This window comes from Centropristis striata, chromosome 22 (assembly GCF_030273125.1).
Source record: "Centropristis striata isolate RG_2023a ecotype Rhode Island chromosome 22, C.striata_1.0, whole genome shotgun sequence".
Lineage (NCBI taxonomy): Eukaryota > Metazoa > Chordata > Actinopteri > Perciformes > Serranidae > Centropristis > Centropristis striata.
Window position 1 is genome coordinate 8,850,544 of NC_081538.1, and position 21,636 is coordinate 8,872,179.

The 21,636-nt window shown below is 40.9% G+C and overlaps 1 protein-coding gene across 1 annotated transcript; it reads left to right on the forward strand.

The window, feature by feature from the left end:
- Positions 1-100: 100 nt before the first annotated feature.
- Positions 101-21,218, forward strand: yaf2 (YY1 associated factor 2). The gene is made up of 4 exons (XM_059325826.1): positions 101-363; positions 777-902; positions 16,626-16,781; positions 18,051-21,218. The coding sequence occupies exons 1-4, from the start codon at positions 338-340 to the stop codon at positions 18,301-18,303; spliced, it is 561 nt and encodes a 186-aa protein (XP_059181809.1). The 5' UTR covers positions 101-337; the 3' UTR covers positions 18,304-21,218.
- Positions 21,219-21,636: the final 418 nt, after the last annotated feature.

Sequence of the window (21,636 nt, forward strand, 5' to 3'; positions counted from 1 at the left end):
TTAAGAAATGCACGTTAACGGGTCACGTTGGTCATAATAACCAATTAATATTGGTTGTCTTTTTATATAGGCTATTTATATTAACACCCCTAGTTTCCAAAATTCTGAGCCTACAGCGGGTAAGTGAAGGCGGCACAGATTCATCAAGAGGAATGTCAGCCTCGGGATGTAAGCCGGCCTCTGATTGGCCAGCCACGGTCACGTGACCGTTTCCCAAGCGGAGTTTCCACGACAGCTGGAAGCCGAGCGGCGCCGCGCATCGCTTCTTTGGTAAAAATTATCGGAAATAACCAGAGTTCTGCTCGTCTCAGCTCCTCCAGAGGAACCCTGGTCTGGCATGGGCGACAAGAGGAGTCCCACAAGGTACAGACCGAGTCCGGGTCCTGGTTTTAGAGCTGGGAGGGAGCGGACATCGAGCACACAGGAGGGGAAAATGGGTTTTCTCTCGGTCTCCCTCTCTCCTCTCTCTCTGCATGTGTCTATGTTCGGTGTGTGTGTGTGTGTGTGTGTGTGTGTGTGAGTGTGAGTGTGAGTGTGTGTGTGTGTGTGTGTGTGTGTGTGTGTGTGTGTGTGTGTGTGTGTGTTAAACCTCGTCGCCAGAGTCGGATCACGGCTCCTGCAGATGATCTAAACCCTGTATCTCTCCAGATGTTTGATACCGAGCCTCCGTCGAGCTGAACTCACTCTGTCTCCTCTTGTCTCCACCATTTCTTTCTTTCTTTTTTTTATACATATATTTTTTTCTTTTTTTTGTTTGTACATTTATTGTTTTAAAGGCCGAAGCGTCAACCGAAGCCCTCCTCCGACGAGGGGTTTTGGGACTGCAGCGTGTGCACGTACAAGAACACGGCGGAGGCTTTTAAGTGCATGATGTGTGATGTCAGGAAGGGGACGTCAACAAGGTAAGGACACCAGCACCTCTGGGCTCTGTGGCATGGCGGGTCCCCAGGGGGGTCCTTGGGACTCAGGGGGGTCCCCCACTATAAATGAGGAACAGTTTAATCTCACTGCCACCTCCTCTCTCTAAGCAAGAGACAATGGATTCATATCATTACATAAAATGTAGCTATTTCCCATTGTTACTATTCTATAAATGCAGGTCAGACAGTAAACATAAACAAACATGGTGCAGGCTGTTTCTTTAGCTGTATGTTAGAAGAGATAATACTTTTCATGTTTTCCTCAAACTCAACACATTCATCATCTTTTCCTCTGAGCAGCATTAGTCTCATATTCCTGCCAGGTCACTAGGCCTGTCACAATGACACATTATTTAGGACGATATATTTTCCCATAAACTATCACGATAAACGATAGTATCATTGTATTGATGTTGTTTAAGTGTTATAACCACATTAGAGCATAATAAGTTCATCCTTTTCCACAACAATAAGAATAGCAAACATTGGAATATAAATGTGGAAAAGAAAAATGAAAATATCCTAGATAAATAAAACATAAATAAGTAAACTACAACCAAAACAAATGAAATAGACTTTAAGACTCTGTTAACAAAACATTTCTGTATTATTTTATTATTAGAATAACATATAAACAGCTGGAATGGCTGCTTAGAAAATAAAGGGTTTTTTTTCGTCACTTCGTACCGCCTGTCAAACATTTACAGCTTTACTTTAAACACAAAAAAGCCAAAAAAGTCACACATGTGAACGACAATATATTTAGTCCAGAAAAAAACTATCATGTCCATTTTTATAAATCGTACGATAAGTCGATATAGTAATTATGGTGACAGGTCTACGTCTGCTCACACTGACCTCACTGAGAGGGACGTCTCGCTCTTATAGCACACACACATCCATCTTGTTGCCCCGGAGATGTTTGTAACAGACGGGGGGGTAGATGCTTTCAATATGGATGCACACAAACTCATAAACACAAGCTGACAGGTACCGAAGCATCCAAACACACACACACACACACACACAGCATGGAGGAGCACACACTCCGTGCCTTGGCTGTGTTTGTCCCCACGTCAGTGATCTGAGGCAGGAAACAATGTTATTCCTGAGTGGCAGTCATTATTAGGATGAAAACACAACAGAAGGGTGAAGAAGAGGAAGAGTCGCTGGTGTGTTGTTCCATGATCTGCTTTTTAATGTGTCCTCTCTGCATTAGCACAACTTTCAAAATTATTTAACTACAACACCACTTCAGTCGTCAGCTTTGATGCCTTTTTAGAATCGTGGTATTTCATGTGTCGGTGCATGCACTGGTGTGTGCTTTTATCATGTGTGTGTGTGTGCACTTGTGTGTGTGTGTGTGTGGGAGGGCTAGTTGTGAAAAGAGGTTGTCAGAGCAGCTGCCAGACAGACAGCCATAGCTCATTACTATGCAACAGCTTAATCAGCCCGCTGTCATCAGAGACACACACACTTACGTACAGATGCACTCAACATGCAGATTTTACACATGACTGCATGCATATTCGTACACAAACAGCCATAATCGCACACTCAAGTGCACAGTTGCTGCTCACACAAACAAAGCGGTAGCAGCAGACTCAGTGTTGTCTCAGGGTTCAGCTTATTGCAGCTGAGCGTTGATTGTTGAGGACACTCCAGGGACTGTGTGTATGTGTGTGTGTTTCCGTAAAAATAAGCGGCCTGCAGCTTTGCCAAGAACCTGTCTGAATCCACACGTCACCAGAAGCTGTGACATCCTTTGTTTTCCCCATCTGGGCCTTTTTTTAAGTTGGCAAGGACATAAGAACCCAGAACTCCTCACTACAGCCCTGATAAATGTAGTAACGTCTTAATTAATGTTACAGTCTTCTTAACTGCAGTGCTGCAGAAATATTGTGTTTGTCATGCCCCTTTTTTTCCCGCCCAGAAGGCTGTACACAAACCGCCACACGCAGGCTAACACTGCAGCAAAACGGCCACACAGGTGGTCGCAGCTGTTAACGACCGAACACAACCGACAAGTGGATTCCTCAGCCAGCGAGCCAAAGGTGGTAAAGGGCGTACGACATGCAGAATATAAATGTAGGACAGGACAAATTCCCCTCGCTGGTTACTAAACAAGCATGACTGAGCTGTTACTGCCAGGGAATTAATGCTCCACACAGACAACGAGCGTCCAGCGGTTAGACGCGTCCCGGAGCCTGAAGGTCACAGGTCTGACAGCCAGCGAGGCTCTGTGAAAGTGGCTTTAATCACTTGTCATAAGTTGGAAACACCGCCTAACTACACAAAATTATAGCTGGGCAAGTAATTGAATTTGTACCATGGTGTGGGAGAATACTCAATTCTGATTGGCTGCAGGGTGTCCATTAATTCCTGACAATGGACACAGACTGAGTAGTTCTGGTTAAACTGTCTGTTCACCGTTCTGAATGAATGGCCGGAAGGTAGTTACCATAAAAACACAGACAGTCAAAGCCTCCTTTTACACTTTATTGCTATTAATTCCAACATTGACTAAAGTCCTTCAACATTACAGCAATGAGACTGTAACACACAAGTTGCAGGGACTACACTGAACATTCTTACTGGTAAAAATATGATTTAAAGTAACTTGTCGTGGACCTATTCACTATGAAACTCACTACTTCAGCCTGCAGCCGTTACATATGGTGTATTTTGATATTTGGGGACCTGGCTGACTGGACAGCTAGCTAGTTTTATTATTTAACTGTCAATATATCATCTGTGTGTCAACTGTATGAAATATTATTGACTTTCAGTCTTTTGAGGCTATCGTATCGTTAGCTTCCAGCTAACAGTTAAGCCATAGGGTTCTATGAGCGGACTAGAAAAATATCCCTCATGGTCAAGTAATATCTAAGGTTCGTCCTATTAACTCGAGCAGTGAACAACGTTTTGATTGCATAGGAACCTTATGGAACGGGAATGATTGTTCCAGGCGTTAGTCAAACCATTTTTCAGTTCAACAATGTTCTTTAAAAGCACTAGTGATTAGGAGTTTTTCCATAATGGAGCAGCTTGTCACTTTACTGACAGGATCAGCAAGTACTAGAGGTGATGGATGCTAAAAACACATTTAAGGACATGGCAGAGAAATATTTCTGGAGGTAGAGAGACTGCATGTACAGTAGATAGCCGTCAGGAGATAAACTGAATGTTTTATGAAGGTGAAGTTGAGCAGATCCCTCTGATGTGCAGAGATGATCTACTGCAGGGACCCAAAGCTGGCGGCTGATTGAAAGCACGTCGTTGAGGCTGCGAGTTTGACTGAAGACAGGGATACATCAGCAGGATTGGACTCGCTTATCAGAGTGAAATGGAAGAGAGAGAGAGAGAGAGAGAGAGAGAGACAGATTGACAAAAGCGGTAACCGGCTGACGTTCGGCTAATTCTGTCAGCGGCAAACTCCTGCATCTAGGGAGTCAGATTTAAAGGAACAGAAGTGTTTAAATATTCTCTACATGTTTGAAAGAAAATGCACACTGGCTGCAAATGTGATGCACCATTTGTGAAGCTTAAATAAGGAAAAATATGTTGTTTTTCCACAGCAAGCAGCTTGCTTACAGTATTTAATTAAAGCTGCCTGAGAGGAGCTTTGGGATCACAACATATCATGCAGCCTCATTACCTTAAGACTGTGCAGAGGAAACAGTAGGAGAGACGTTTTATCTTCCTGCGACTCTTTGGGCTCAGTCCCAGCTTTGAGGAGCAGCGTGATAGATGAAAGTCACGGTACAGTCGCTGGCCTGGTGCTTTAAAAGAAGCTGTTTGATAAGTGCAAGGTCACAGGTTTGATTCAGCTGGAGTACCCCGGGGCAGAGCGTCCTTGAGCAAGACACCCAAGGCCCCCCAGTGCTCCCATCATGACTGGTCCTGGGTTAGAGAGTAATGTTAATGTTTAAGGATGGAGGAAGAGGCATGTTTCAGCCTTAATGCTCCTGTCTGGTGTTTGGAAGAGCTTAAATAAGCTAAAGATGTCATGTGAAGTGGTGCTGACAGACAGTAGTATTTGGCTGAGGAGCGTGTTTAGGTTGGGCTTTAACAGCTGAGTGGAATAGAGCACTGTGTGTGTGTGTGTGTGTGTGTGTGACCTTCTCTTGTGTCTAGCTTACACCACCTGCATCTGTTCACTGAGCTGAGCCCTGACAAGTCAGGCCGCCAGGGAAACACTGTGTGTGTGCATGGAGCCTGTTCAGCAGCATTAGATTTCTACAGGTCAGGACAGTGAGTTGATCATGTTCTGATTAGTTCTCTCTGCCGTCAGGTTGCCGGTTTGTTCACTTTCTCCTCACTTTTCTCTCAGCTATTCCTGTTTGTTCTCCCTCTCTCTGCATCTTCTCTCTCTGCCAGTTGAACTTCCCCCGAGGCGTCTCTCGGTGACAGATTGACTGATGTGCACGTTTTGTCAGCTCCACCTAAACAAGCACAAGCCATTCTGGCTCGCTGGCAACCTGTCAGCATCTGGCTCTTTAGATGTTGTTTTATCATCCTCCGCACCAGCTCGCCCTCACGGTTCATGTGCAGCGTGACGCACTAACAGTTGGGCTGTAATTGTGCAATTGTTGTTAATCTACCCTTTCAAAAAATTGTAGGTTACACATAGGGGTGTGCCATATCGTATCGTTCACGATAATGTCGGTATATTTTTTTTATGGTTAAAAAAAATGCATATCATGATATTGGCAACATTCCTACTTCTTGATGTAGGAATGTTGATGTAGTGGTTAAAGTTGTTTTAATCACAAAAAGCTACTTACTCCCTCTCGCTAAACACATGCAGCTTTCAAAATAAGAGCACAGTGTGTTAACAGAATCCACCACAGAACTTACAAGACTGTCAAAATAAGATGCCTTAAATAAAACATACAAGAACCTTTATTCTCCTTTACAAAATGTCATTAAAATATGCCCCCGGAACCCCTAAATGGTTATTTTTATTATTTGCTCATACTCAAGAGTCAAGAGTAAATTTTTTGGCAACTGTTGAGATTTGCACTTCACACCACATTTTAGATTTTTATTTATTTATACACACTAAAAAAAATCATATTTTCTATATATTTTTAAGTATTTGGTAATATCGTCAAGAATATCGTTATCGCATAAATAGCCTGAAATATCGTGATATTCTTTTAGGGCCAAATCGCCCACCCCTGGTTACACAGGCACATCGGTTTCGTTAATGTTTTACAATGTACGCCAACAGGAAAACATTTTTTGTACAATATATTAAACTGAACTGGTGTCAGCTATTTATTTAGCATACAGTACTGATGTTTATTCAGCTTTATTCACCTTTATTTTCTTAGTTCCCATTTCTAGAATGACAATAATGTAATAAATAATCATGTTTAATAATGACACCTGAGTACCTTTGCATAGATGAAAAAATTAAAACAATTTTTTCACAATATATAATACAGAAATAATGCTTGGGAAGGTGTAGAAATGGTGTCAGTGGATTTTTTTTTTACTTTGTCTTTATTGAAATGGTCAGAAATCGACTAGCTATTTTCTAAAAGTATTTATTTTTTCCTTTTTTCTCATTTATCATTTCTAAAATGACAATAATGTAATAAATAGTCATGTTTAATAATGGTTCGAAGAGTGAGTGCCTTTGCATAGCTAATGATCAACACAGAAAGGGTCTTTTGTTATTCTAGCTCAAACAAATCCTCAAACATACCTAAAAAATATATATTTAGTGAACTTTTCCCTTCTAAAATCAGTATTTTTCTCTGAACCAGAGCCAGACCGATATGGGATTTCTGAGTATTTAGTGCAGGATGCAAGATGCACTAAATCATTTTGCATGAACTTTCAGAATCCATCCAGTGATTGGTTGCAGTAGATATGCATTATAAATATAAGATAGTGATCAGCCTGCTGGAGCCATCTGATGATGTGAACAGAGCTGTGACTTACAAAGACTAAGTTAATCTTCAAAGTGGATGGTTTATTCTAAACTTGGGGTAAAGAAATGTCATGCAAAATGTGAATGGCAAAAACTGAGGATTAATTATCTCTCTTTTCTATCTGTTTATTCTCTCAGAATAGCTGCATTGGTAACAATGTGTACAACAGCCACAGAATACTAATACACAATATTCATACATTGAAATGCTGCCTGGAGAAAAATGCTTCTGTATGGAGAGCACAGTGTAAATGTGAATTAGCCGTACTTGCATATTGTTCCACTGCCTGTACTTATACTTATATGCATATTTATACTTGAATTATTATTTAAGCCTTGAATACTTGAATGCAGCAGCCTTTCCTTCCGGCAATAAAATCTGTAACTCGTTCCTCACGTCTCTATTATGCACATTATTGGCTTCCAGGCTTCTCTACTCTTATACATCACTGAGAAAATCCCTTTAAATCAGAAACTCATGTGGTTGTTTAGCTGTCTGGCAACATGTGTGAGAGAAAGCTCAAATTTACTGCCATTTGGCTGCTGTGTTGATATTAAAGTGTTAATTTCCCCGATCTGATTACACTAAACGTTCAACGAGCAGAACCACATGTTTGACTTTCACCTTAGAGTTGTGTCTTCATTCCTCTCAAGCATTGTTAAGCAAAATACCACGCGGGTTTGTTTTGCAACAAGTCTGGTGCTAAGTATTGAGTCACGGATATCCCCAGGAAAGTGGAGCAATCAGACACATATGCAGGTTGTTTCAGACATTTCTGGTTGCGTGCATTCTTCGGTTTTGGAATGGTTCTTGGGCAGGCAACAACAAAAATAAACTGGTTTAATTGGTTGGATCCGCCAAGTGAGAGAGTGACACCAAAATAGCCACAAATTATTTTGATAATGAACTTATTCGCTGAAGTCATTTTTCATGCAAAAATGGCAGAAAATCCTGTTTTCAGCCTCCCAGATATGGAGATTTCCTGCTGTTTTATATCGTATTGAACTGAATATCTTTGGGGTTTTGACAAAACAAGACATTTAAAGGCATCACTTCAGATATTTTTCACTATTCTCTAACCTTCTGTAGATGCAATGAGCAGTCGATGAATCAAGAAAGTAATCTGTAGTAGAAGCGATAATGAAAATCTGTTTGTTGCGGCCCTAAACTGACATTATTGCTCCAACAGTAAGTGGAATGATTGATACAAGGCATCACCAATCAGTGTTTGATCATCCCATCTAAATGATTACATCCTGTTGGAGTCACAGTGGGCTCAGTCGTGTTGGTTACTGGTTTTAGCACCGCTCACACAGCATACAAACACAGAGTACACCGGGACAATGAAGCTGGCTGTTATCACGTCACTGTGGCTCCAGATTATGGCGACGTGATAAGCCTGTAATTACTGCGGTGACACTGATGCATGACATACTGCTCTATGTGTGATAGAGTGTGTGTATGTGTGCAGGCCGGCCTGTGTGAGAGGAGAATGTGGTATAGTGTGGCTAGCAGGCTGTAGAAGGTGTCATAAACCACAGGACGTGGAGAGCCATCTGTCTCTCTTCCACACACACACACACACACACACACACACACACACAGGCATGGTGGGAGCATGTAGAGGCAGGAGAGACATTAATCATGGGTTGGAGGAGCTCCCAGGAGCAGCCTACGACCTGCTGATAGAAAACCTGACACACACCTACACCACGATTGAGAGTGTTCAACAGGGCATAAAATGAGCTATTTCACAATGATCTTACAATCATCACAGAACAGTGAGATGAGGTTTGTTTATAGCAGCACCCTCGCTGGTTATTTGCAGTCCATCAGCTGTCCTGTGGGCTGTTTGCTCATCACACAATGTACTCAACAAATGTTAGCAGGCAGTCCAACATCTGCAGAACTCTGCACTGCTGTCTTTGACATGTTAAAGAGCAAATGTCTGGAATAATGCCAGAGGTGCCCTATCAGAGACTAAATCCTCTCTCAACTAATACTTATATTGTACTTCTAATCCAAACTATGAAGGCCTCCCTTAAAGACAGAGACAAATACCGCCAGTGTCAGTGCACCTTCCTGTCCTTGTACAAACACTCCACCAGATCCTAATAAAACTGGAGAGGTTTGTTCTTTTAGTGCGCAGATAAAACAGCTGGAAGAGGTTAGGGGTTAATAGTATAATAATAATATTCAGGTCAATTTATTTTATTTACCAGAATCATGTCCAAAAGCCACACAACAAGACAAGACAAGCAAACAAACAAGAAAAAAAAAAACAAGAATTAAAATACATACAGACATTTCAGCCAATGTACTCTCAGTCTGGATGTGTACCTGGAGCAGCTCACAAAGGGATTTGAGAGTACCACCATGATACTGTTGGTGGACTCATCCAGACATTGCATGAACTTAAACATCAAATTTCTTAATAGTAATTTATAGTATTTAAACGTCAAGTCAAATGGTACCTTCATTCATATCCAGATCTACAGATTGTATGATTTTGCTTGTATGTCCCCTTTGACCTGTGATTGTCCCACTACTGCAGCAGTGTAAGGTATTTATAGCAGTTTTATTGATATCCATGCCATTATCAATTCTGCTAAATCGGTCTGTTTCTGTATCGATTCCCTGATTGATTGCTAATCAATTCCCTGTGTGAAAAATTAGACCTTCATTGGTTTTCAGCATCACCGACACAATTTTCTTATCTCTGAACACAGTGATGAAATGAGAGAATATATATATATATATATATATATAAAGCATTCGTCTTCATTTAGGTTTTTATTTATTAAAGAAATACTCTGCTAAGCCTGTCTGTGTGGTGCAATGTTATTATAACAGGATGTTTACAAGAGCAGCTTGGTTGGGAACAGTGTCAAATCCATGACCCTCCTGGAATTTAAGTCCCTGTTGGTTTGTTCTTTTAGTCATCTTTCTTGAGAAATGAAGCCATGCTTTGGACCTTCCTCCAACCATGACTCCTTCTTGACGCATGAGTACGATGTCATTGTTTTGCAATGTGAAACTATCTGAAGACAAGCCGGCATTCGTAAAAGAAACTGATAAGATCAGAGGCATACAATCCCAATTGCTCAGACAATGTGGAACCAGTTCCTCCTCAACTGGAACCGGTTCTTGATTCTCATCTCTATTTCCCCTTTTCAACCAACACAAACCTAGTTCTAGTGCTGGGCTGGTGCTGGTTCACAGTTGGTTGAACTTGTCAACCGTCTCAGAACCTGTTTGCTTTTCAACAGGCTACACTGCAAAAAAAGCCAACTTTTATTTTTTGCCTAAAACAGTGATTTAAGTTGGTAAAACTTGGAAATATAAATTATTGACATTTAGGGCAATAATGTAAGTTAATACAACAAAGGAAGCCAGTTGTATGCTCAAAAACAAGTTGGTGAGTTCTTGTTACTTATATCTTTAAGTTGGGGTTCACAACAAGGGACAATAGTTCTGCTAACTCTTATTTCTTTGTTGTGAAATGCGGGACAGCAGTGAAATTCGGTCATTAGCGAAAGCTAGCGGCTAACTGATGCTAGCGGCTAACTGATGCTAGCGGCGCTGCTTGTTACAGCTACAAGAGTAGCCATTAGCGTATCAACGCTAACTCAAAATTGTGGTCGCAACATTAGCTGACACAGTAAAATTATAAGTTCACATATCTGAATTCAGAGTTGAGCAAACTCAAAAACAAAACTTGAAATATTCAGTTTAATTGTCCAACTTAAAATTTTATCGAAGTTTGTTGCCTTGAAATTTTGAGTTCACCCAACTTTTCTTTTGTTGCAGTGTAGAGAGCCAGATGATTACATCACTGTAAATATATCCACTCTCTGAAGCATGATAACAGTGGACTACATCGTCTCTCTACAAATATTGCTCCTGGCTTTGCAAGTCTACATTGACATCCAAACACAACTGGTACAACACATTTGTGCTGATTGTCTTGTTTGCTTTTGCGTGATTTGGCGATTACATTATTTTTAACACTCAACGTAAGATGTTGATGTTAGCCTTTGTTGTAAGCCCTCTTCTCGATCACATTGCTGTAAAAACAATGATGTAAAATGAATGATGAATTCTTTAGTTGGTCTTGTCGGTCACGATAATCCTGCCCCTGGCCCTGAAGTGAGCAGTTCATGGTTCGAGACCAGAAAATAGTTGGTGCCGCTCTGGAACCAGTTTTCCTGGCAGAGAGCTGGTTCTTTGGCTGTTAGGGTTTGAACGATCTGGATCCAGATTGGGCACCGGCTCTGAACCGGCCCTCGAACTGTCTTTGTGGAAACGGTATGTGTGTATAACTGAACGTGACGGGCATCAATCACGTATGGAAAAAAAAAAAAAAAAAAAAAAAAAAACTTATCAAATGAAGTACTACTTTCTGTTTACAAGATCTGTGAAGAACTGTAAAGGACCATGCTAGTATACTTTGGAAAAAAATAATGCATTTCAGATTTCCGAGTAGAATTTTTTGGCCTTGAAAGGCCATAAAACCAATCACAGTGAAAACCATGTATCCATCCTTCTTATGTTCATTTGGTGACATTTAACTGAAGGTATAAATGTCACTTTATGTGTTGAGAAAATGCTCATATCTGAGGCTAAATAACCCATTTCAGAACCCAATGGATAATCTGAAAGTGTCTGAGGTTGTTCTGACTAGTCTATAAACAGATTCTGGCTCACCACCACACCATGTGTGTTAACTGCTGAGTCGACTGAGCGGTGCTGTTGACGACCCGTTTGTCCGCCATGGCCGCAACTTGACGGTCAGAACCATCCTGAGTCATAATTTGACCACCTACTGGATTCGTTATGTGACCAAATCAGGAGCATGGAGGAGAGATTGTTGTTGGCAGTGTTGCCTCTTCGGCTGCTGTGTTGGTGGAGGAGTGTGAGGTCAGCGGGTGCATCAGGAGGAGGGAGAGATAGCGTAGACGCTGTGTTTGTGTGTGTGTGTGTGTGTGTGTGTGTGTGTGTGACATATTTGCAGAGGGGTCAGCCAGAGTTTCCCTGTCAGTGAAATGTTGCAGGATCAGTAGCAGCATTTGGACTTTCCAGCTCCTCCAGTCACGACCAGTCGGTATTGAGCTTGCAGTTAAAAGCAACTTTGTTTGATCCAAATAAGACAGAATATTACCGATCTAAGTGATGAAACTTGAGCTAAAGACAAAGTAATGATGGGAACAGACAAGAAAACATTAAACATGCCCTGGTGTCTGAGCTAGACTTTATGTTTTCCTGACGACATTGAAAGAAACGAAACAGAAATCACAATCTCTTTATTTTTAAAGGAAATGTGTTGTGTTCAAGCCCTCCTCGTAACGTCCTAATTTCCCAGTGTGGGACTCCATTAGCTGCTGTGGAATACACAGCGTGAGTGGAGCAAATATCGATCGGAACAACAGTTCCAACACGCAGTATTAATGTCAGAAAGAATAGGCCGTTACATTAGGCACAGAAACTCCGGTTGGAATCAATAGATGCACACACACACACACACAAGGACACACACTCAGCTTCCAGATGGAGAAGAGAAAGCTAAGTGCTAAGATAATAACGTTTGATTGGGTTAACGGAGGCAGCTCTGTTTAGCCTGCTGCTTGGCCTCACAGCGATATTAGCTCGTCTCCTCTTCCACCTCTGGGTTATTGAGTCGCTCTATTACAGAAAATACTTCATTGTTATACATGAAGGAGGTAGGATGGACAAAATATGTTTATAGTCTGCCCCAATTACTCTCAGGACGGACAGTTATGTTTTAGTTTCAACACTCTTAACCCTACAACATGCTGCTGGGTTTTGAAAGGCCTGTTTAAAATAAATAACAACATAGTACAGACATGAAATTAGTTTATATTATATCGTCTTTTATTTTGATCATAATATGGCATAAGTGTTGCAATTTCCTTTACTGCATTACAGTAAAGTGATGTGATTACCATTCTGTTCTCACGGTTCTATAATTTGACTTTATCCACAGTCATTATATCCACAATACTGATATTTCCAAAATGAGATTTTTGATAATTAATTTGTGAAAGCACAAGTCGATTGGCTTTAATTTCAATCCACCATGATTTTCTTTGATTGACTTGAGTACCGAACAGATAGTCAAAACTTCATTATTGTTGCAATATTAATAGGAGCTATTTGGTCAAAAATAATGTGAAATGTGAATATATATATATATTCCATTCCCCCCCAATTTATATAAAATAAATGTAAGAATCCAACTTCTGTTTATTCTTTTTTCTAATGGTTTATGGCTGTGCAACACCGCACAAAATATATTTTTGAGCCCTCCCTTTTTCTAGCCATGATTGTGGCATTTCCACAGAGATGCAGGATTTCTGTATATCTGGCATCACAACGCCCTGAAACTGCTCGGGGTTCAGAGGGTTAAACAGAAAAGAGCATAACTAGCCTCAGGTGGCTTTTTTTTTCTTGTTCGCACATCAAGCACATGGCACAGCACTCATTTGCTGCATTAATGACAGACAAAGATTGCAGTAATTCATCTGTTTATAAGCTTATAATGACACGCTGAAGAAACGATAAATCAAAAGGAGGTTATGAATGAGACAGCCGGCCGTCTTGTTTGTATTTTTGGAGCTGGTAACATTTGGCCTGAGGGCGGGATGGCCCATTCTGCTCTGACAGTTGCTGTTTTGTGTGCGAGCTTCAGTTAATTCTGAAAACCAGACGACATTTCTTCATTGTGTCTTAAAAAAGGATGTGAAGGAGAGGCCTGAATGACTCGAGCTGGATCAGAGGATTATAAAGGCCTCTGCTTTTATTTAAAAGGTGTCAGCAGTTCTGCAGTGTCGTGCTGACAAGACAGACATATTAGAGGATCTCCACATCTCCTCCTATCAGACGGTTATGTAGGCCAAGAGACCCATTTGCATTTCAGCTCCAGCCTTGCTAGCATCGCTGCATGTTCTGTGAAGGCAATGATAACTCCGCAAAAAAAACTGACTCTGGGAGAGACTCTTTGAAGCTGGGCCCCAATTTAGGTCATCCCAGAACTGTTAAACAACAGCTCTGCCCTCAGAACAAGACGGCAGACCAGCAGCTTATATAGATTTCCTCTTAGAAAATGAGGCAGACGCCTCTAAATGAAGCTAAACAGGCCACCACGGCTCCATTTGGCAAAAATGTGGTGCATTGCACAGCAACACTTGGCCAGGTGCTCAGGCTAATTTTGTGGATGGATTTTTGTCAAGTCCAGTCATTTGTACACTCTGTACTTGTACTGCGTTTCACCCTTATAATTGCATTAGGCAAGGGAAAAAAGGACATTTTTCATGAAGCACCTGGAGGCCAGTGTTTTGTAATTGCAATACTTTTCAAAAGGGTTCATACACAGGTTAGTATACTGGAGTGAAGCTGTTGTACAGTGTTACAATATGAGAGCATGATTACAATGCTTAGCTTACCTTCTGAGATACACATGTTATATTTTATCAGGCTTACATTCACAGAAACCAGCTGATGAATAATGAAATTTGTTTTCAGGGTTAATTTTTTAGCTCAAATTACAAGGCGACTGCTGAACAGGGCTCAGAAACACACTGTGCTTTTCTGCTATCATGCCCTCGTGCTTCATCTGCTCTTTGCTGTGTGTGTGTGTGTGTGTGTGTTTGCATGCATGTGTGCAGCCACGTGCATGTGCCTTAACACGCCTTAGTGTGTGTGATTGCATTTATAAAGCATGCATATGTTTTCATGTGCACCCCTTTCTGTTTTGTATACACCTCCCTGGCTTTTTGGTGCAGTATGCATGCTCTGATGTGCATAGGTGCATTCATACGTAGAACTGTGTCGATGTGTGAATGTGTTTGTGTGCACGCAAAAACCAGGCACTAGATGTGTAGGCTCTCTCAACAGATGGCCTTTTCAATACACTCGCCTCTCGGCTAGAGCTCTTGCCAGCCCCAAAACACACACACATACACACACACACATACACTCCTGCACAGAAATACGATTGCACCCTTCATGCATGCAAACGGTTGCCAGACCAGTTGCATAATGTATCATTTTTGATACAGCAGGCAGTCATGGAGGATGGAAATGTGACTGTGAGGAGGAACATTCAGTTAAGCGTGTACCACTGAGTTTTATTTGATATCAGATTTGCCTTTGTGGAGGTTGTATGTGAAGGTGCATCTACCTCACTTATCAGGCGAGCACTGCCATCAGCGAATACTGTTTCTCTGTTATCAATAACAAACCAGAGACTATGATTTCTATTGCAAGACAGGATAAACATTGTGTTCTTAGTTAAAAATGTTAAAAATCCATCATGGAAAATGTAATTACACTCTGACAGAAGCCGTTAACAGGACTGACAGTGATCACAGGTTGGGAGCCAGTGGGGGATCACGCTCCCAAAGCTGCAGTAGCGACTAAAACTATGAGAAGGTGACACCTTCTGGCTGTGCCTTTGCTTGTTGTAGCACAGACCGTAGAAGAGGAGTGGACGTAGAAAAGTGAAGTCAGTGTGGAAGTTCTTCAAACCTGCATTATTCTTAATGACCAGCAGGGGGCGACTCTGCTGGTTGTAAAAAGAAGTCCACCTCTATGAGAAAATGACCCTACTTCCCATTTGATTTATGGTCCCATTGCTAGTTTCAAGTCTTCTTCATTTCACCAAGTATGGTCCCATTTAGAGTAAAATAGATTTTATATCCCAATAATTATCAGAAATCTCATTTTGGAAATATTTTGCGAAAGCACCAGTCGATTGGTTTGAGGATAGCTTTAAATTCAGTAGACCGTGATTTTCTTTGGTTAACTACAGCCCTGCATAAATAGTCAACTCTACGATATTGTCGCAATATTGGTAGGAGGTATTTGGTAAAAAATAAATTGCTTCAAAGCTGCATTATTTTTAATGGTCAGTAGGGTTTTTTTACAACAAGTGGAGTCCAGTTCTATAAGTCCAATTCTATAGGTGGTCTATATTGGTCGCCAATAAATGTCTTATTCAGTGTTTGATTGTGTTTCAAAGACACTCCTAGGCTAAAAACAAAACCATACAAAATCATCAGCCAATTTTTTGCCAATCCAAAATGTGCTTTCCAGTTAATACAGGCTGTTCTCATCCACTGTTAGATGGTATACTAACCTAGAGGCTACTTCCACTTCCTTTATACAGTTGAGTTATAACAGGCAAGTACTGCAGTGCTGGATTTTTTTGCATTTGGGAAGAACGGGGAAAAACATCTTGGGTGTGACCTTTAATAAAAATGTGACACAGTGTGGTTGAGGTCAGAGCTGATCTCACTTCTCTCCTTTACAAACAGCACCACACCACTCTGAATCTCATAGGTTTGCAAGTAGAAAATCATACTTACAGTATGTGCGTACCTCTTATGCATTCTAAATTCAGTATTTTACACACTTGCAATTCCTACCGCATCATTGTGTTCACCAAAACAGATCTCAGCTTGTCAGTGTTTATCCCTCTGAGCCCTAAAACAAGCCTGTGCAGGTATACTACATATCTCGCAGATGGCTGAATCCTGTGTTTTATTGTGTGTGTGGTGCCACTTGCTGCCAGTGTTAAGAACACTTCAGCGGCTCCGTCCTAACCGGCGCTGGCAGTGATTATTGGCTCTTGATTATGGTGGAACGCTAGCATGAAGCCATGTGCTCACTGTGATTTTCTCTCTCATTAATCTGCCACTCTGTCTCTCCCTCTTATGCCTCCTTCCTCTCCCCGGATCAGGAAGCCTCGTCCCGTCTCCCAGCTCGTCTCGCAGCAGCAGGTAACGCAGCAGTTCGTGTTGCCCTCACAGCCCAAAAAGGAAAAGAAGGAGAGAGTAGAGAGAGAGAAGAGCGACAGGGAGCCGGCGCTCAAGAAGAACAGTCACAAGAAGATGAGGTAAACAAGCTGACACCGGGGTGGGGGGATCAACGGGAATCAGATATTAAAGGGATGCATGAATAAACAGTAGAAACTATGGATGGTGTTTATGTTGCCACATGAAGTCAAGCTGATGTGTTGTCAGATTTCGTAAAGTACTTCAAAAGACAGACGTGAGGAAGGTGGGAACCACATGAAATAAATTTCAAAGCGGTGTCTTGAAGACGCTCTTTGGAGTTTTCACTGACATTTGTGGCAAAAAGATCAAGGTGCTTTTCAATCATGGCTAAATCCAAGATGGTATATGCAAGGGCTGATTAATACAAAACATCAGATAGGATTTTTAAAGAAATAGCCTTATATATAGAATGGAGAAGCTGACTTTCTCAACTAGACTAAAAACAGATACTTTTATAATATACTGGGAAAAACTGGGTTGATTTTGTGTCTCCATCGAGAGCAGACTTTGTACAGTAAGGGCACTGTGTATTTTAGATTATTGACCCCCTTGGTTCAGGCTACAAACTTGTTCATTGTTCATATGTTTATTTGATATGTTTACCCTCCAACGGGAGAAAAAGGGACAATGCAAGAGAGGTATGAAAATAAGGAGAGTAGTGGAAAAAGGTTTCATTTGACTTCTACTGTAACTTTACTTGATCATTTGTGTCAAACTATGTCTCTGCTCCGTGGTGGAGAAGTATGCGAATATTCTACTACTGTTGGAAAATTGTACAGCACATGTAAAATGTCGATGGAATGTTGATATGTGGAATCAATAAAAAAGATAATTTAAAAAAAAGGTAACACTTTACAATAACCATCATTTATAAATGGTAAACAGAGTTTATTAATGTTTAATCATCATTTATAAACTGTATATAGGCCATTTAGAATGGTAAATACATTATTTATTAATGATTAACTAACTAAATCATTTATAAATGACAAATAGATGGTATATTAATGTAAGTTTATAGTTACTTTACCATTAACAAACAATTACATTTAAATTAATAGTTCATTTATAGTTTTAGTTTCACTCATTTTAACATTTTTAACACGATATTAATTATGTTAATGATTTTGAATTGATTCATATATCTTTTAGAAATTGGTTTAAAACATTTAAAGATTAAATTTGTATAGCACTTTGTAAATGGTTAATAACTGGTCTATAAACCATCTATAAACATTACTTAGTTGGTTATTGTAAAGTGTTACCAAAAAAAAAAAAAAAAAAGAAATAGCCTTAAAATACTGTCTCATTTCTGCTCACTCCCCCAGGCCGAGGTTAAAAAACATCGACCGCAGCAGCGCCCAGCACCTGGAGGTGACGGTTGGGGACCTGACAGTCATCATTACGGACTTTAAGGAGAAGGCCAAGCCCCCGTCCAGCTCGGCCACGTCGTCCAGCAGCGCGTCCACGGCCGACCACCACAGCCAGAACGGCTCCAGCTCAGAGAACACAGAGAAGGGCCTTTCCCGCTCCTCCTCGCCCAGAGGAGAGGGGAGCTCGGTCAACGGAGAGTCCCACTGAGTCCCCCCTTCAGACCTCCACCCCCCCGGCCTCCACCCACATCTCATCTGCCAGCCCTCTGCTCCAGAGCTGCACATTACTGACAAAAAACACTTTCTTTCTTTTGGATATTACGGTTAGAATAGGAATTGTGACCAAACACATCAGATTTGGTGACTTTAAAGATTCTCCAGAGGAATTGTGCATTTAGAAAGCAATACAAGAGACCTTTTGCTCCGTCTTCAAAGTTTTCAGAGTTGGTGTCATCGAACGCATCCTAGTGCTGTCCAAACTTTGCTACAAGACATTTTTATTCTGACGAAGAACTTCCTCAGAACTGACCTGAGATCTGTCTGAATAAATGTCTGGACAAGCTTCATGTTCCTGTAAGGTTTCCTTCAGATGCACCTGCCTCTTTTTCTTTTTCTATATATTTTTGTTAAAATGTGCAGCCCCACCCTCAACATCGCCTTCAGAGTGACCTTTTCTACCCCGTGTGGAATCTGCAGCCTCTGTCTGGAATCTGTACCGACCCCATGATAACCTGAACCATGTATTAATGCACTCTGGGTGTTCTGACACTGACCCTTAACCTCACAGCAAACCTTCTTGATTACTGCAAGCTTTTACTTATGGACTGCCTCTGCTGTAGAGAGACTATTTTGACTCAGCTGTACTCCATTTGGTGACTTTGGGGTATTGTTTGGAGCAGGTTGTCTAGTTCAGGTAATGTATGTATGAGGGCATCGGGCAGGTTTTGATAAAAGCCCTCTTTTAAAGGTTTGGTGTGGGAAGGTTGAGTATGATTTTAAAGGATAATACTGGTGTTTTTGTTGCCAATAATGTACGCTACCACTTTTTTTGTGTGCACAGTCAGCCACAATGGAGGTACAATCATGGTTTTGTTTTTCCATCAATGTCGTTTTGAAAAAAATGAATGGCTGCAACTACAAACCTGCATTAAGGGAAACCTTTAATTCATTTATTTCAGTCATGTGGAAGCCTTGTCATGGAGAGAATGAGCAACTTTCTGGCTTTATGCAGCTTTAAGCTCACCGTTTTGGTGTTCTGACCCTCACAATAGCCGTGTTTCCATCAACTAATGTCTATGCTCATATAGAAGATTTGCATGAGAAAAGCTTGATTGGAAACAACAAAATTCAATAAAACTTTTGAAGATGCGTATAAAATTTTGTCTTTCTCGAGAAATAGTTAACGCGCTGAACGAGAGATGAAATGATTCTACCAAATAAGTTCTGACGTAGCGAACATTTAACCCCCATGACTGATCAGCTGTTTCAGCTCTTTTTTTGTTGTTTTCCTGCGCAATCTCTACTACTACTGTTTACTGTTGGATCAGCCTACAGCAACACACTACACTGCCATCTTCTGAAGAAAGTACTTTTGTTTATTCGCTGAAAACCAGTTGATGAAAACGTCCCTAATTCTTTAATGCAACATTCCAAAATTTTGCTGCAACTTTAATGGAAACATGGCTATTGACTATACATATCCAGACAACGAGCTCAGACAAAGTGTTGATGTTTTTGGTAAAGAAAGGCTGTAGGAAATTGCAAACTACAGTACTCCAAACTATAGTTTAGTATGCAGAATATGCACACAGTCTTTACCAACTAGTTCCCAGCTTGGTGCAGACCAAACCAGAGCTAAAAGTCTGTAAATAATGGGCTAATATTCATCAGAAGACCTGAAACACAGATCCAAAAGTTCATGTTGGTGTATGAGAGGCCATACATTGCTGACAACTTATCTCGCTGTTCCTTCACACTCAAAAAAATACTTAATGCAGCTTTGTAATTAACTACAGTCAGTTTCACACTTTGGTCATACTTTCATTCACATTTTTAAGTCCATATTGTAGAAGAAGAGTCTTTTAGTGCAGGAAGGTTGTTCACTGAGTGAAACGACCTGGACGTCTCTGAGCGGACCGGCCCTGGAGCTGCCTCGCCTGTTGGAGAGCCGTATTAGTGGCAGCTGTGATAAGAACTGGTTAAGAAAAGGAGCTTCAGTGCTTTCTTTATCTCCTTCAGCATAAGGTACATTGGGCCATCCTTTACAAAAGGAAACCAGATAATGCTGTCCCACAATTCCTTGCAGCAGTGACATTTAAAGCAGTGCTCATGAGAAAAAGCAATCAACATGTTACGCCTGTCTTCAAAACTTCAACAATTTCTTTCATGCAGTTAGAATTATTGGGATTCACGTCGATAAACACGAGTGGACAAAAGCGTGAGCATCGTATTTCATTTCACTTCTCCTTCAAAGTGTTTAAGACAAAGTTTGGAATTGTTTTTACTTTTCGACCGCAGCCAAAATCATTCACCGATCAATGACTCCTCCATGTCACGCCGTAGTTAGAATGAGATATATCTACACCAATGTGCTAACAAACATTCTCCATACGTCATCTTTCTGCTTTTGTTTGGCACATTTATGTTTTTGAACAAGAGTTGATTTAAAGCCCGGTTTGTCACATTTACCTTTGTTTCAGAGACTAAAAAGAAGGGTTGATTGCAATAGAATTGATTGTAATCTGGACTGGCCCCTTGTTAAGGGACTGTAGCTGTAGATGACACCAGTGTTCTTCTTTCAATCTCTGCACCTGCTCAGCGTCACAGTGGAGACCCAGAGGGACTGGTGCTGTGGACCAGCCTGGACACAGCGTGGTGCTCCGGCAACAGAGAAGGAGCTGTGACTTCTGGACACGCACAGTTAGCAGCTGATGGACTTCAGAAACTGTTTAAATGCCTCCATTTTGACGTAGCAAAGTGGAGGAGCTTTAGAATATACTAAACCCCCAGCAGAACAACTATAGATCAACCTAACTACACAATAACTTATGAAACATGTAGAATACTACACAGATAAAATGGATATTTCTAAAATATTGTACTACAATGTTTTGATGTGGTTGTATTATCCATCATAGCAGTGTTACTGTCGAGATTTTACTTTAACATTTTAGCACAGATCCTGAGAACTGTCATGGCATGATAATATTATGGTCTCAGTATATTGTGGGACAGGCTGTCTCTTAGTTTGTTAGCATTGTTTCATGTGTCAGGTCTCACAGGTTCACCACTAGCTGGGACTAGCTGTGTGGACTCGTGAGAGCTGTTTGACAGACATTTGTTATTCGGTTGTGGCAAAAATGGAAAGATGATAAATGAAAATATGTTGGTTGTCACTTGTTGATACTTTCTGTTTTGCTTTGCCATGCTCAATTGTTTTAAACTGTGTGAACTTGTTTATTACATGTCTGAATAAGAAAATTCAAACAAAAGAAATCTTTTTACTTTTTGTCTTTGGTCACTTTCACACAGGAGCGTGACT

What these genes read in the sequence shown, in the direction of transcription:
- yaf2 (XM_059325826.1), top strand. Translation starts at nt 338, where the DNA reads ATGGGCGACAAGAGGAGTCCCACAAG. An exon ending in GACAAGAGGAGTCCCACAAG is followed by an intron (nt 364 to 776) that starts GTACAGACCGAG and finishes ATTGTTTTAAAG; the next exon opens with GCCGAAGCGTCAACCGAAGC. An exon ending in AACAGTCACAAGAAGATGAG is followed by an intron (nt 16,782 to 18,050) that starts GTAAACAAGCTG and finishes TCACTCCCCCAG; the next exon opens with GCCGAGGTTAAAAAACATCG.